Source organism: Lutra lutra, chromosome 1 (assembly GCF_902655055.1).
Source record: "Lutra lutra chromosome 1, mLutLut1.2, whole genome shotgun sequence".
Classification (NCBI taxonomy): domain Eukaryota; kingdom Metazoa; phylum Chordata; class Mammalia; order Carnivora; family Mustelidae; genus Lutra; species Lutra lutra.
The window spans coordinates 69,490,394-69,504,577 of NC_062278.1; the positions used below are offsets into that span (position 1 = coordinate 69,490,394).

At 38.2% G+C, this 14,184-nt stretch overlaps 1 protein-coding gene across 1 annotated transcript in view; it reads left to right on the forward strand.

Moving 5' to 3' along the window:
* Positions 1 to 14,184, forward strand: part of ATP1B3 (ATPase Na+/K+ transporting subunit beta 3) — a 45,409-nt gene that overhangs the window by 19,335 nt on the left and 11,890 nt on the right. The window contains exons 2-3 of the mRNA XM_047726764.1: positions 8,446 to 8,574; positions 13,582 to 13,689. Of these exons, the coding sequence (XP_047582720.1) occupies positions 8,446 to 8,574; positions 13,582 to 13,689 (237 nt within the window). The remainder of the gene's footprint in view (positions 1 to 8,445; positions 8,575 to 13,581; positions 13,690 to 14,184) is intronic.

Here is a 14,184-nt window from a genome sequence, read left to right on the forward strand (position 1 = left end):
TTTCATGAGCTTTTTTTTTTTTTTTTTTTTGCAGTCCTTATATCTTTGATGAAGTTTTCTTTCAAAACTTTTGTGCATTTTTAAAAAATTTGTTGTAAGAGCTCTTTACATATTCTAGAGGCAAGCGGGTCCTTTGTTGGTTCCGTGTTCTGTAAAAATTTTCTCCCGGTCTTTGCTTTGGTTTATTTCCTTAGGAGTGTGGATTTTTTAGAATTTAACTCTTCCCCAGTTCATTTTGTCTAATGAGTTTTTTATTTTTTAATAATTAGAATATGAAATCTGATTTTTAGAAATTGTCCTTCCACCTTCTACTCTGTATTTTAAATATATCTATGCTTTTTTCCTTTCTTGCTCTATTTGTACCCACTTCTTCCAGGTATTAAGTTACTGTCTTTGTTGAGCTTGATACTTTATCAGATTAGTTTTTTTCTCAAATATTTGGTGATTATGGGTATCTGTGCTCCTCCGCTTTGTATTTAGACTTTCTGGTTACAAGAATCTGGGATGTAGGTAAGCATATGCCAGCCAAGAGATGGTCTAGGTATGGGGACTCTACTCCTTTAGGTTTTCACCAGCCTACCCAGGGCATTGCCAAGTTTTTCAGCTCAAGCATCCACTCCCTGCTCCCACTTCAAAGTAGATGTTGTTGCTACTGTTAGTAGTTGCTTCACACCAGGCACAAGTGTATGTTGGGGTTGGGGGTTGGGTAGGAGCAAAGTACCCTCCGTGTGGCTGATCCTGCTATGTAGTCCTCTAGTCATCTGGGCTTTGACTCAGAGCGCCCTCCTCTTCTCCATCCTTGGTGGGCCAACTCACTTATTTCTGGGAAGACTTCTCTGATGAAATCCCTTTCCTTCCTCTCCCTGCTAGAGACAGTTCATTCTTCTTTGTCACTTTTTTTTTTTTTTTAACCCTAGCACTTGATGTCTGTAATTCTTTGTTTATGCATCTGTCACTTGAGATAACTGAACTCTTAGAGAGAAGGAACAGATCTTACCCTTTGTAAATTTCTATCACCTAGATGCCTGGATGATATTTTTCAGACAATGGGGGTTTAGATTATAAAAGGTAACAACTTGGGGCACCTGGCTGGCTCAGGCAGAGCATTCAACTCTTGATCTCAGGGCTGAAAGTTCTAGCCCCACATTGAATGTAGCAATTATTTAAAATTAAAGTCTTTAAAAAATAGAAAGTAACAATTTGAGGCTCCCAGGGAGAGCAGGCCAGGTAAAGGTGCCACATGGAGAGGTACTGGTCTGAATGTCACTCTTACTAGTAGGCTAATCTTAGGCACATTATTTAGTCTTGTTTAATTATTTTAATTAAGTGTATAAATTAAGTGTATAAAATATGAATGCATGTGTATCTGAACATATTTTTATTATAAAAAAAGGTGCTCATTAGTTTAAGCAAACTGCTTTTTATTAAAGATTTTATTTATTTGAGAGAGAGAGAACACAAGCAGGGAGGAGAGGGAAAAGGAGCAGACACACTGCTGAACAGGGAACCCAATGCAGGGCTCGATCCCAGGACCCTGGGATCACGACCTGAGCCGAAGCCAGATGCTTAACTAACTGAGCCACTTAGGTGTCCCAAAAACTCACCCTTTCAATGAGGAACAATTTTTTTTTTTTTTTTTTTTTTTTTTTTAAGCCAGGCCATGGGTGCTAGAACAAATGATTTTGTAAACTGGTGGTACTGGAACAACTGATAAACCTACCTATAAAACAATGAAGTTGGACCCCTTCCTCATACCATTATATAAAAATGAACTTGAGGTACGTGGGTGCCTCAGTCCATTAAGTCTCTGACTCTTGAGATTTCATCTCAGGTCATGATCTTCATGATAGTGGGATCAAGCCCCACGGCAGTCTCCATGTTCACGATAGAGTTGGCTTGAGAGTCTCTCTCTCCTGCCCCTACCCCCACTCACGCGTGCTTCTTTCAAAATAAGTAAAATCTTTTTTAAAAAATGAACTTGGGGGGGCGCCTGGGTGGCTCAGTGGGTTGAAGCCTCTGCCTTTGGCTCAGGTCATGGTCTCAGGGCCCAGGGATTGAGCCCCACGTCGGGCTCTTTGCTGGGCAGGGAGCCTGCTTCCCTTCCTCCCTCTCTGCCTGCCTCTCTGCCGACTTGTGATCTCTGTCTGTCAAATAAATAAATAAAATCTTTAAAAAAAATAAAAATAAAAATAAATTTAAAAAAATTTTAGGGGCGCCTGGGTGGCTCAGTGGGTTAAGCAGCTGCCTTCGGCTCAGGTCATGATCCCAGGTCCTGGGTTCAAGCCCCGCATCGGGCTTTCTGCTCAGCGGGGAGCCTGCTTCCTCCTCTCTCTCTGCCTGCCTCTCTGCCTGCTTGTGATTTCTCTCTGTCAAATAAATAAATAAAATCTTTAAAAAAAAAAAAAATTTTTTTTTAAATGAACTTGGGGCAGTTAAGCATCTGATTGGGCTCAGGTCGTGATCTCAGTGTTGTAAGTTCAAACACCATGTAATTAATATTTTTAAAATAAATTTAAAGATTTTTTTACAAAATGAACTCAAAATAGATCAAAGACCAAACATTAGAGCTAAAACTATAAACTTCTTAGAAGAAAACAGATGCATGTCTTCATGACTTTGGATTAGGCTTTGGTATCTTACGTAAGACACCAACAATAATACAACCAAGGAAAAAAATAGACTAGTCAAGGTTAAGAACTTTTTTTTTTTTTTAAGATTTTATTTATTTATTTGACAGAGAGAAATCACAAGCAGGCAGAGAGGCAGGCAGAGAGAGAGGAAGGGAAGCAAGCTCCCTGCCGAGAAGAGAGCCTGATGCGGGCTCGATCCCAGGACCCTGAGATCATGACCTGAGCCGAAGGCAGCGGCTCAACCCACTGAGCCACCCAGGCGCCCCAGTTAAGAACTTTTCTGCCTTAAAAGACCCTATCATGAAAGCAAAAAGATCCCACAGAATTGGAATAAACAATTATATATCTGAATAGAAGCTTTTATCTGTAACATGTTTTAAAAAGCCTCTTAGAACTTAAATAAAAAGACAACCCAGTTTAAAAAATGGATCCAGGATCTTAATGGACAGTTCTCCAGAGAAGATACAGATGGCAAATAAGCTTATGAAAAGATGATCAACATCATTAGCCATCAGGGAAATGCAAATAAAAGCCACATTGAGATACCACTTTACACTGACAAGGATGGCTGTATAAAAAGACAAAAAGTATCGATGAGAATGTGGAGAAATTGGAATCTTCAATAAAAAGTTAATTTTAAAAATACATATATATTAAAAAATAAAATAAAAAATACAAATATATAAAGGGTTTTAAATTTGTCCATAGGATTGCTGTTTTTGTTTTTTCTTAACTAGACCTGTCTCTAAAATTTTTTAAACTGTGAACAGAATGCTAATTTATTTACCAATGGAATGCAGTTTCTGATCTTCAGAATTCTGAGGGGGGCACAGTCTTTTAGTATCTAGGTACCATCAAGTAACTGGGAAGTTCACAGAAGTCTGGGAATAAGATCACAGGGTGTTAAGGTGTGTTGAGTGGGAATGTATGTTCAGGCCTTGATGAAGCCTAGTAACTCCCCATGTGTCCAGATTATGTTTCTGGTATTATATAATAAAGAATCTGTATGGTCTTTGTCCCGGGTGCCTGGCACAGAGTTTCTAAATACCATTGGAAATTTCCTGATGGGGAGTATCTATATTATGCTAATGGAGTGACCTATGTATGGTGGGCCCTTCAATAGCTTCCCTGGGGGCTGGTCCTTAGACCAGTCATATGATTAGAGGACTGGGACTTTGAGCTAACCTGACCTTTAGGGAGGGAAGAGGAGGGCGCTGGAGACAGGGTTTAATCACAGAGCCAATGATTTAATCATACCCATGTATTGAAACTCCAGTAAAAAACTTTAGACACTGAAACTTAACGGAGGTTTCAGGTTGGGAAACATGGCCCATATGCTGAGAGGGTGATGTTCCCTCATTGCATGAGGATAGGGCTTAAAAAACTGCATTCCCTCCCAGACTTCACGCTGTGTCTCATTTATAACAAAACTGTAATCTTAACTATAGCCCTTTCTGAGTTAAGTTATTCTATCAGATTCTCAAACCTGAAGGAGCATTGGGTGGTCCCAGATTGGTAGCCAGTTGGTTTAGAAGTTCAGGCAGTGTCTGGAGTGCGGGCATGCCCTGAGCTAGCAGACCCTGCGCTGCACTGGGCAGTTGGTGCCAGGACTGGATTGTTGGACACTCAGTTGGGGTTGAAACAAAGTGGGTGCTCAGGACCCTTTTCTCCTTCCCTGAATGACGTGGAATAAACCTTGGCCAGATTTTTTGCTGCTTAGTTCTTTTATAGACTTCACATTAACCTCATTTGTGAAAACATTTTTTGAGAGCAAAGTGCAACTGATTAGGTTAAGATTTAAAGCTTAAATTTAGTGTTAAAGCCTAGTTGCAGTATCATTACAAAAATGTTTCTACTTTTGTTGTTGGTCTTTTTTACCCCCTGAAGTTTGTTTTTATGTTGTCAAATTTCTTGACTTTCAGTTGCCTTTCTATAATGTGAATAAGTAGATATTACTCTTATCCCCCCCTTTTTTTTTCAGATGGGCTTGGATACTTTCCCAAGGTCACAGTGGGAAAGTGGTCAGGCCAGGATTTGAGTCTAAGTCTGACTCCAGCAAAGCCCATGCATATACCCACCCTGCTCCATGGCCTCCTGCTGGGTCTGTCCTACTCTCCCTTCCCTCAGCCAAAATACAGTGAGAGAGAAGAAAGGAATTTAAAGTTGGGGCTTCTCAAGGAACAGAAGTGAAGAGAGAGTAGCAGTAACATAGAGCGTCAGTAACAGAGTCAGTTCATGTGCATGTGTTAGAGAAAGCTAGAAGTTTTTAGTTATTTGATAGTTCTATAATGTGTCCTTAGATCTCAGAGTGTAAGTATAGAAGTAGTAAGTAGAAGTAAGTAGAAGTAGCACTATTAGAACAATGATAATACAAAAACACCAGGAGTGTCTGGGTGGCTCAGTTGGTTAAGCATCTGCCTTCGGCTCAGGTCATGATCCCCAGGTCCTAGGATTGAGCCCCACATCAGGCTCCTTGCTCAGCAGAGAGCATGCTTCTCCCTCTCCCTCTGCCTGCCACTCCCCCTGCTTGTGCTCTCTCTCTGTGTCAAATAAATAAAATCTTTGAAAAAAAAAAAGGGGGGGCATGCCTGGGTGGCTCAGTGGGTTAAAGCCTCTGCCTTCGGCTCAGGTCATGATCCCAGTCCTGGGATCGAGCCCGCATCAGGCTCTCTGCTCAGAGGGGAGCCTGCTTCCTCCTCTCTCTCTGTCTGCCTCTCTGCCTACTTGTGATCTCTGTCTGTCAAATAAATAAATAAAATCTTTAAAAAAAAAAAAAAGACACCAATTACAACATTAAGCTTTTTGATACTTATTTTGAATAAATATCTCTAGTTATAATTCTTCTGACCTCATACTATTTAAAATGCTCATGTTTCTTCAGAGTTTAGTGCATGTTAGTTTCTTTAGTTGGTTAATGACTTAAGGAAAAAAAATTTTTTTTTTTTTTTTTTTTTTTTAAGATTTTGTCAGCAAGAGAGAGCACAAGCAGGGGGAGCTGCTGGCAGAGGGAGAAGCAGTCTCTCTGCTGAGCAAGGAGCCTGATGCAGGACTCAATCCCAAGATCCTGGGATCATGACCTGAGCTGAAGGCAGACACTTAACGACTGAGCCTCCCAGGCGTCCCTGACTTAAGGAAATTCTTGAAGGATTTTAACCTGGGGAACATCAGTAATATAAAAAGCACTATTGTGGCTTCATTTGATGTTTCCTGCTTGCATTAACTAGAACTGATTCAGACATGGCACACCAAACAGCTTCCATCTGCACCTTCCACTACTAACCTGGGGTGTGCCCCCAGTTTGATCTGCATCACTGTGTTAGGCCTGTCTGTAAACTGAATCTGAGGAACTGTATATAAGAGCAGTAATTTACAACTGCTGTTTTTCTAGTATTTTTTTTTTAGTAGGAGAAAGGAGGTAAAAGTTGATAAATTGTTGCTACCCTTATGAGTGATCCTTCATATGTGATATTAATAAGTAAGATTAATTTTAAATATTAGGTTTGGGTCTCAGCAAAAGGAACATTTTCAAGTAGAGAAAACTCAGTGCTAAAATCACTTCTGTTCTTATTTTTACACGCCTTACATTCAAAATTGACTTGATGGCCACTAGTATATGGCATCAGATTTGGGGCACAGTTATAATTTGTGTATCTTTTTTTTTTTTTAAAGATTTTATTTATTTATTTTAGTAGGGGCAGAGGGTGAGGAAGAGACAGAGAATTCCAAACGGACTCCACACTGGGTTCAGAGCCTGTCATGGGGCTTAATCTCCTGACCCTGAGGTCATGACCTGAGCTGAAACCAAGAGTCAGACGCTCAGTTGACAGGCATCCCAATTTGTGTATCTCTTTTGGGAACATACTTCATAGGAAGTTTTAACAGTTTTTTGTTGTGTAATGGTTCTTTAGAAAGCATATTTAGATATAGTTTGTTCATGTCTGTTTTATGTTTATTCATTTTGTAACTTTTTGTAAATTTCATTTATGTTCTTTTTCCTGGAAACTGAAAACCAGATTTTGAAAATAGTATATTACTATTTTGGGATGACTTAAAAACATAACTAAATTAAACTGTCAGCACTTTTGTTTTAAACTTACCTACTGCATCAGTCAACAAACTACTGTGGCCTCAATCTGCCTATTTCTATAGAGTTTTTATAGAGTGTGGAACACAGCCGACACTTGTTACATTTATGTATTTGTCGACCCTAGCCTGTTGAATGGAGGATTTTATCTATTAGGTCCTATAAACATCTAGATCTGTAAGAATCATTTCTCCTGTGTCTCATTAAAATAGCCTTTTGGCTTTGCTTGTGTTTCATTTCCCTCTATAGTAAATTGAGCACTTCTTTGAGATTGGTCTTCCTTTTCTTTTTCTGCAACAGGATCGCTGTATGTGGTAGGGAAGTGATGCTATCTGAAGGTGACATGCTGTCCTTTCTTCCTTCTGTCCTCTCGTTCCCTATTTTGGCTTCCTGGTAACTGGGGCAAGGGAGGATGGGTGGATGCTAGTCTAAATTAAGATGAAATTGCTTTAATTATTTCCCCTTTATTTGGGAGGAGGGGGTGGGCAGTTTCCTACCCAAATTGAAGAAATAAAAGTTACCCAGCTTTTGGCACAATCTGTTTTGGGGTCATCGGGTCTTTTGAAAATCAGAAAAACATTGTAGAGTGATTCTCCAAGGGGTAGAAAATGGATATACTTAGAAACAAATAATATTAGAAATCTCAAAACTTTGAAGTTAATCCTTGCCTGGGGGTGGTGAGAGTCCACAGATTATAGATAGGAACCTATGCACCAGGCCCCTCTGCTGGTACTAGGGTCAGGCAAACAAGTATGTTATTAAGACTGGGAGATGAAGCTGATGTTAATTCAACCCCAGGGAATTAAATGTTTTCACTATTGCTGTATCTGGGGATTTGTTATCTTTTGATCAATTTTTGAAACATTTAAATATAAATGTGTGACTTTAACAATATATTCTGATAAATAATCTTGATGGTGACCACTTCTGATGTTACAACTTTGAATGTAGATTTTTGAGAAAAATGATTTTAGATATTCCCCAAATAAGTCACTGGCTTAGGATAGATTTGTTTTAGTGTTTCCAGATTGTGAAGGAAAAAAGACTAAGCCCTTGATGTTGAAACTTGGGTCTGCCAACTCTTGCTTTGTGCTTAGCTGTAGAGTCAGTAGTCCCATTGGTCGGGGCACTTGTTTCTGGTCCTTGTCCTTTGCTTTTGCATGAGCCTTCTACTTGACTAGTGTTTCCTAAACATTATTCATTGAATACCATCTTCATGTTTTGCCTTCTGTGCACATTTCCTGGCTGTTCTTTAAGTCCACTCACCGTATAAAACTTAAATTTATGTAAATATTGTGAAATATGGGCTTGAGGTGCTAATTCATTTCTGTTTGCCGCTTAAAGGAACATGTGCATGTGAGGGTTTTACTCCACCTGAAATCCTCTTTTGTCTCACTGGAGGACATCAAGTTCATTTTGGGAAACATTCCCCTATGTGCTGAAGTTTTAAAGCTCTGACCTTGAACCAGAGTATGACCATGGAAGCTATCCGTAGTTGGAAGTGTTGGTGGAGATAAGAGGTCCTGGGAAGGGTGGGTGCTGCCTGCTGAAATACCCTTTGCTTGGGCAACTTTGTGGTGTTCTGGATATGGAGATTTTTGGCTGTGTGCATGGCAAAGCTTGGAATCCTAGCCTTGTAAACAGTTGGTTTGTTTCTTTAATCTGCCCCACACACCTCCCATAACATATGTGTGTATCTCCATTAGTCCTAAGTTTTCTTTTCTTTTCCAGGTTTGATCTTGCTCTTCTACCTAGTCTTTTATGGATTTCTGGCTGCCCTCTTCTCATTCACAATGTGGGCTATGCTTCAGACTCTGAACGATGAAGTTCCAAAATATCGTGACCAGATTCCTAGTCCAGGTAATTATATTGTAGTTACTGTGGCTTTTAAATAAATTTCATCATACTTTGGGGTGCGCAGGTGGCTCAGTTGGTTAAGGGTCTTCCTCTTGGTTTTGGCTCAGCTCAGGTCATGATCCCGGGGTCTTGAGATCAAGCCCTGTGATGGGCTCCCCACTGAGTGGGGAGTCTCCTTCTCTCCTTCCTTTGTCCCTCCCCCTGCTCATAGCCTCAAGCATTGCATACATGCTGTCTCTCAAATTAATCTTTTAAAAAAACAAATCTGGTTATACTTTATCTTCATTGTAAATTTTTTACATAGGTAAAAGTTAAACTTTGGAGCTAAGTAATATGAAAATTTTGATTTTTGTTTGTTTAATATTTACATACTGATATAAAGACCTTTAATATTTACATACTGATATGAAGACCTTTAATATTTACATAATGATATAAAGGCTGGAGCTGATAAATCTTGAGTCCTTTGCCAGGAGTAAGGAGGAATGAATATGGAGAATTATAGTGAAGGCATTTTTGACTATGTTTTGAATATGGTTATGAATGGCTTTTGTGAATATTGTGTAGCATTTTCACTTTGCCTTGAGTAATTTACTTACAAAGTATATAGTTTAACTCTAGCTTGGGCTAGAGTGTTGGTCTTGTAAAATACAAGCTTCGTATTGTATCTTTAATTGCTCAATATGGAAATTGTAAGAAAAATGAGATATCAATAGGGAATAAAATGAGTATACCCTTACTGTGTTTAATTCTTGTCCATTAATTGTTCGAAGGAAAAAAATTCTCCAGGATACTCCACCACAGAAAAAAAATAACTGAAGCACTTGTTTTTTTGTTTTTGATTTTTTTTTTTTGAAACACTTGTTTTAAATTGTATTTTCTTCCTCCTGATTTCATTCAACAGTCTTTGAATGCCAGCTTTGCCCTTGTTGAACATGGCCCTTGTCCTCGAGGTGCTGGCAGTTTTTATAGAAGAAGCTAACAATGTGCAGAACTCCAGTATATCTAATTTCCCAAAATGTGAACAACTTCTCCAGATAATAGAGAAGGGCAGGCTCCTCATGGAAGAGGGGGGATTTGGATAGCAAGCAGGCCAGGGAAGGTAGGAGTGATGTGGGAGGTTTCTTCCTGGAGCACTGGTTCTCATCCAACAATGATTGGCTCCCCTGGGGTCTTGTGGAGACAGTTTTGGTTGGTACAACTGGAGAGGTGCTACTGGGGAGCAGAGGTGAGGGACGTTGTTAAACATCCTACAATGCACAGGACAGTCCCCCTACCCTTGCAACAAAGACTTCACGCAGCTCAAAATGTCAGTAGGGCTGGTGCTGAGGAACCCTGAATTTAGATCTTGCTCATGGCATAGATTCATGAACCTTATCAGCAATCAAAGTGCACCAGCTTCCCAACCATCTTTTCTTGGAACATTTTGTTCTAAGGACTTTTCCTTATTTTGCTCCTAATATTTGTGCAAACATCAGGAATCACTCTTTTCTCTTTTTTAATTTATTTGACCAAGTATCAGAGACTAGCTCCATGCTCGTTTTCCCCTCCTCTCTCATTGTCGTTCAGTTTCCTTTCTACCTAAGCTTTTTTTTTTTTTTTTTTTTTTTTTTAAGATTGATTTATTGAGAAAGGGAGTGTGGGCACATGCGTGAGTGGGGAGAGGGGCACAGAGAGAGGGAGAGAAATCTCAAGCAGACTCCCTGTTGAGTCAGGAGCCCAACACGGAGCTTGATCTCATGTCCCTAAACTCATGACCTGAGCTGAAATCAAGTCACAGGCTTAACTAACTAAGCCACCCAAACACCTCTAAATAATTCTATTAGAATTTTAATATTTATTAGAATAAGTAATTCTAAAATAATTATTTTTCTTGCTACCTAAGTAATGTGACTTTATTACCATTGAACATGATCCAATCTATTTCAGAAATATTAATGTTTATAATTACATGAATAATAAAAGCATGTTCCATATTCAGTTTCTCTTTTTTATTTATTTATTTGAGAGAGAGGGAATGAGAGAGTGAGCATGAGAAAGGAGAGGTCAGAGGGAGAAGCAGACTCCCTGCCGAGCAGGGAGCCCGGCACGGGACTCGATCCTAGGACTCTAGGATCATGACCTGAGCCGAAGGCAGTTGCTGAACCAACTGAGCCACCCAGGTGCCCCCATATTCCGTTTCAAACTGAGTTTCTTAAAATTATTTACAACTTTATTATAGTACTTTAAAGTCTTATAAGTAATTTAATAAACATAGATATACACACATACATATGTATATATAACATTGGATGAATATATATTAGCTTGTTAAACAAAATTTGCTCTTTACAAAGTGATTATGGTTAATATTTTTTTCTTTCTACTTGTATTTTCTACAGTCCATACAGTATTTAATATACTGTTTTTTTTGCATTGACCATATTGGTTTTAATTTTAAATGACATCGCTTCAATAATATTGTTTGTACCTAGTAAAACAAATGCTAGTTTGAAATGAAATTGGTACATATACGTAACCCATACATACATATAGCATAAACACATATGGCTTCTCACACCCTGACAGACATGCACATTGTGTGCCCATACTCTGATGCTCCAGTGGTTTAAATTGGAAGGATATAGAGGAGTTGTTACAGTCTTTACATTCTGTTGATGTTCTTCATTTTGGATAAGGGAAGACTCTTTGGAGGAATTAAGCATACCATGTCAAAAATACACCTGTACTATATACACCTGCCATGGTTTTTACTGAAGAATTTCAAATAGGCTGTTAAATAGCAAAAGTTACTAGGGGTCCAAGAGCATTGTTAGGCAAGGTCTGAGAAGTAACTGGTATCAGGAATTCAGTTTCAGTGGCACCTGGCTGATTCAGTCGATAGAGCATGCAACTTTTGATCTCAGAGTTGTGAGTTCAAGCCCCATGTTAGGTGTAGTGATTACGTTAAAAACAAACAAAAAAAAATCTTAAAAAAAATTCAGTTTTATATTTCCACGTCTTAATAAGGAGTTTTTGCAAATTGAATCATTAAAACATTCCCTTAGAAATTAGTCATATAAAGGAATGTAGTCTTTTATATAAAGCATAGCTATCTTCATGTTTTTCTTTAAAATTTCTTTAGTTAGAAATCTGGATATTTTATGTTGGGTTTTTCTTAAAGTTTGATGTTTTCAATATAGTTAATGTGCAAGCTGCCTTCATTCTGTTACTTTTTTACTTGCAGGATATTGTATCTTGTTTCTGCTGTAAAACCTTAAAAAATAAAAACAATTTAATACATACACAGATGGTCATTTAATATACTGGACAGTAAGACATTTTATTCCTTCATTAAATACTTTTACAAAAAGTCTTAGTTATTATAGATTTTGTAGAGATTTTGCAGTGGATGGAAAATCAGGCATAGGAGATTATCCAAATCTAAGTGATCTCTGGTGTGTTGATGTAGGTAAATGGGAAGCTTAATTAGGAGGTCTTTTATGGTGAATATAGACTGAGATTTGCTCTCCCATGTAGGAACCTTGTTTCATCATATTGGGTAGCATTGCATCTAGTTTAACTCGAGATTCGTGCAAACCAACACAGGCAAGTTTAGAGTTTAAAATAAACTGGATCTGATCTAAAATGTAACACTGTATGTTAACCATACTGGAATTAAAATGAAAAAAGCAAGAAAGAATTAGATGTCTGTGAGCAGCAGTTGTAATGGAAACTAAAACAGCCCTTGTTATTTGTATATTTTCAGATTCAGTGCAAGGCATAGCATCTCTAATAACTTTGATATGGGAAATGTTTAGAGACTAGTGAAAATTTTAGGACTGTTTTTAAGCCTGGGTGCAAGGCTGAATTAATAATCTAGATCTAATGCTTTGCTTTTTTTGTTTGTTTAAGATTTATTTATATTGGGGCACCTGGGTGGCTCAGAGGGTTAAAGCCTCTGCCTTCGGCTCAGGTCATGATCCCAGGGTCCTGGGATCGAGCCCCACATCGGGTTCTTTCCTTGGTGGGGAGCCTGCTTCCTCCTCTCTCTTTCTGCCTGCCTCTCTACCTACTTGTGATCTCTCTCTGTCCAATAAATAAATAAAATCTTTTTAAAAAAAAAAAAAAGGTTTATATCTTATTTATTTATTTGAGAGAGAGAGAGAGTGTGTGTGTGTGTGCGCGCGCGCACAGGCGGGAGAAGGGGCAGAGGGGAAGCAGACTCCCTGCTGAGGCGGAGAGCGTGACATGGGGCTCTGTATCCCAGCTAGGCAGATCATGACGTGAGCCAAAAGAGTCGGATGCTTAACCAGCTGAGCCTCTAGATCTAATGCTTTTTAAACAAAGTTTATATTAAAGTTGGAAGCCTAATTATCTTCCTTATAGATAAATATGCTTACATTTTCTTTCCATAAATTCATTCAGCATGTTCTGTATACATGGGTTTTGACTCCTGATAGGAAACTGGTGGTGGTTATATTCCAGATGCATCATGTGAAAACATTTTAATTATAGAGCAGTGTTTATTACTGAAGGAAGAATATTTAACTGTAGAGTTAAAATTGTAGAGGGCTCTTTCATTGAGTAAGTTTTATGTCTCTTTCCATACAGTTGTTAATTTGAATGACAGAAGCTGGGAGACTTTGATTTGCTAAAATTTTTCTTCTATTAATAGCAAATTGGCACAACCTAAAAATATTTGATAGGAAAATAAATATGGGGAGTACAAACTAAAATCTGCACATTTTAAAGTGAGGAACAGAGCAATTATAATTAACTGTGGGTAATCAGATTTAGGGAGGTTTTTAATTGATAATGTTAAATGATTTTGAAGACTTGCCATTCTCTTTCATTTAAATGTCTGTGCCTTCATAATCAGAAGTGAGAAGTTCTTGATAATTTCAGTATGTCTGTGAAAACAGTTTTCCATATAATTTAATGAGATCTGGCCTTTTAAGTATAAGAGCAAGGAGAAAAAAGGAAATTTCCTGCAGTTAATTTCCCCCTTTTTCTTTTATCTCTTTATAGGACTTATGGTTTTTCCAAAACCACTAACTGCATTGGAATATTCATTCACTGTGTCTGATCCAGAATCCTATCAAGGGTACATTGAAGACCTTAGGAAGTTTCTAAAACGTAAGTATGTTTTCTTAGAGTAAGGTAAAAGATTTTAGTTATTAGAGAAACTATATGATAGTGATTACTTTTAGAAACATCTTTCTTAGAGTCTGTTTTACCTTTTTTTCCCCCTCTCTTGTTAAACACAGTCCACTGAGAGGACTTGCAAGTAGATTTTAAATGAGTTGTGAGAATATTCTAACTTATGGAAAGACATAGGGGTCTAAGCCTAATGGGGGTTGATTTGACTTTTCTATCCTATAATATGTGCATGAATAAGTCTGTTGAGACAAAAACATATTTATATCTGCATTAAAAAGTATTTAAAGGAAAACTAAATTATACAAAATAGTACTCTTAAGTGTTTGGATCTTTTGGATTCAATGTACTTGTGGAGGGGGAAAGGAATGGTATTTTTCATTTAAGAAAACAACCAAAATACCTATCCACTGTGGGTTTTGGAGTTAGCAGTCTGTAATGCTTTCTAATAGACATCCCAGCCCAGTTTTTCCT